This window comes from Pseudomyrmex gracilis, unplaced genomic scaffold, assembly GCF_002006095.1.
Source record: "Pseudomyrmex gracilis isolate BER0280 unplaced genomic scaffold, ASM200609v1 scaffold_5217, whole genome shotgun sequence".
Taxonomy (NCBI): Eukaryota; Metazoa; Arthropoda; class Insecta; order Hymenoptera; family Formicidae; genus Pseudomyrmex; species Pseudomyrmex gracilis.
In genome coordinates this window covers 1-1,971 of record NW_018025801.1, presented here as the reverse complement: position 1 = coordinate 1,971, position 1,971 = coordinate 1, and the positions used below count along the sequence as shown (strand labels likewise).

The 1,971-nt window shown below is 32.3% G+C and overlaps 1 protein-coding gene across 1 annotated transcript; it reads left to right on the top strand.

Annotated features, from left to right (window-relative positions):
* The first annotated feature begins 76 nt into the window (after positions 1-76).
* Positions 77-1,752, top strand: LOC109863469 (jerky protein homolog-like). Its single transcript, XM_020443733.1, has 2 exons — positions 77-91; positions 175-1,752. The coding sequence occupies exons 1-2, from the start codon at positions 77-79 to the stop codon at positions 1,750-1,752; spliced, it is 1,593 nt and encodes a 530-aa protein (XP_020299322.1).
* The last annotated feature ends 219 nt before the right edge of the window (positions 1,753-1,971 follow it).

The following is a 1,971-nucleotide window of genomic DNA, read 5'->3' as shown; positions in this document are numbered from 1 at the left end:
CGATGGAATGCGCCGGATCGTGCGCAGAAGTAGAAAAACAAAATCACAACAAAACAATCATAACCTGTAAATAAAAATGACAGAACAGAAGGTAATTAACTGACATTTGTAATTTTTATTTTTTGACTGTAGTATATGAATAATTATATTATTNTATGGATGTTTCTTTATCAGAAAAGAAAAAGAAGTTTGACAATAGCTGAACGATATATGATTTTGGAACGTCTGGAAAGAGGTGAATCTGGGACAACCTTAGCAAAGGAATTCGATGTATCACGAGCAGCTATTACATTAATAAAAAAAAGAAAAGAAGATATTTTACAAGCAAAAAATGTTTTACAAAGCAGTCAGGGAAGTGTAAACAAAAAAAGATATAGGGGGACTGAAGATCAACTCTTAGAATCGAAATTGTATGAATGGTTTGTACAAAGACGAAGTATGGGCTTGCCCATAAGTGGCCCAATTCTTCAACAGAAAGCTTTGCTGTTTAATCAACATTTTAACGGTTCAAATACATTCAAAGCCAGTAATGGATGGCTTAATAATTTAAAAAAAAGGCATGGAATACGGTACTTAACCACGCAAGGTGAGAAATTGTCAGCGGATCCGGCAGCTAGCGAANATTTCAAACAAAAAATACAAAATATAATGAAAGTTACGGAAATAAGTTCTAATCAAATTTACAATTGCAATGAAACTGGTCTCTATTGGAAGATCATGCCCAATAGGACTTTCGTTTGTCGAAATGAGAAATGCGCTNAAGGTCGCAAGAAACCGAAAGATCGGGTTACCGTTATGGCATGTACAAATGCATCTGGAAATCACAAAATTCCTTTATTTGTTATAGGAAAATCTGCGCACCCTCGATGTTTCAAAGGAATAAAAACTCTGAGCGTCGTCTATGAACACCAAGCCAATGCGTGGATGAATCAAAATTTAATGGTAAAATGGTATTTTTCTGTTTTTGTGCCAGAAGGAACTAAAGAACATAATTTACAAAATATGCCAGACAAAAAGATTATTTTAATAATGGACAACGCTTCTTGTCATCCACCGGCTGAAATATTGAATAACATATGTACTTTTTGCACAGTAATTTTTTTGCCACCAAATGTGACGTCATTAATCCAACCTTTAGATCAAGGAATAATCGAGAAATTTAAAAAAAACTACAGAAAGATATTAATTACTAGAGTATTAGCTGAAGATACAGAAAATAGTGAAAATTTCTTGAAGTCACTGAATCTTTTACATTGCTGCACTTTTGCTGGACTGGCTTGGGAGACAGTTTCATCTACAGATATTAGAAACTGTTGGAAGAAGTTGATTCCGTTAGAAAATGATACAGCTTCGTCTTCAGGAATACAATCAGCCGATGCTATTGCGTTACATTTATTAATTCGACAAATTCCATTATTTGAAGAATTATCTTTTGAAGACACTGTTAATTGGCTAGACATAGACTCAGACGAAATTGGATGGCAAGCTCGGACTGATGAGGAGATCCTTCTAGGTATTATTATTAATGAAAATGATACAGAAAATGTAATGAACAACTTATGTGATGAAGAGCAAGAAATTTTTGATGATGATAATAATAATACTTCGCGTATTCCATCTCCCAGAAACGCTTTGAGTGGACTAAGAACATACATAAATTGGCACCAAAGATCAGAAGACGCTTCTATTGCTACTTTGCAGACACTCGAAAAGTGTCATCAGTCACTTATTGAGAAATTAATACGCATCTAAAAATCATTAAAACCTGAAAATATGACTTCCATTATCTATTTTATAATTCATTTCTATTTTATAATTAATATTTCTATTTTATAATTATATTAATATTTCTATTTTATAATTAATATTTCTAGTCTCAAACCAAATACGAAGACTGTTATGTTTAATATAAAGTTTATGAGTATATTTTTTAAAACTCAGTGTAAAAAGATTGACTAGATTGTACGTGTT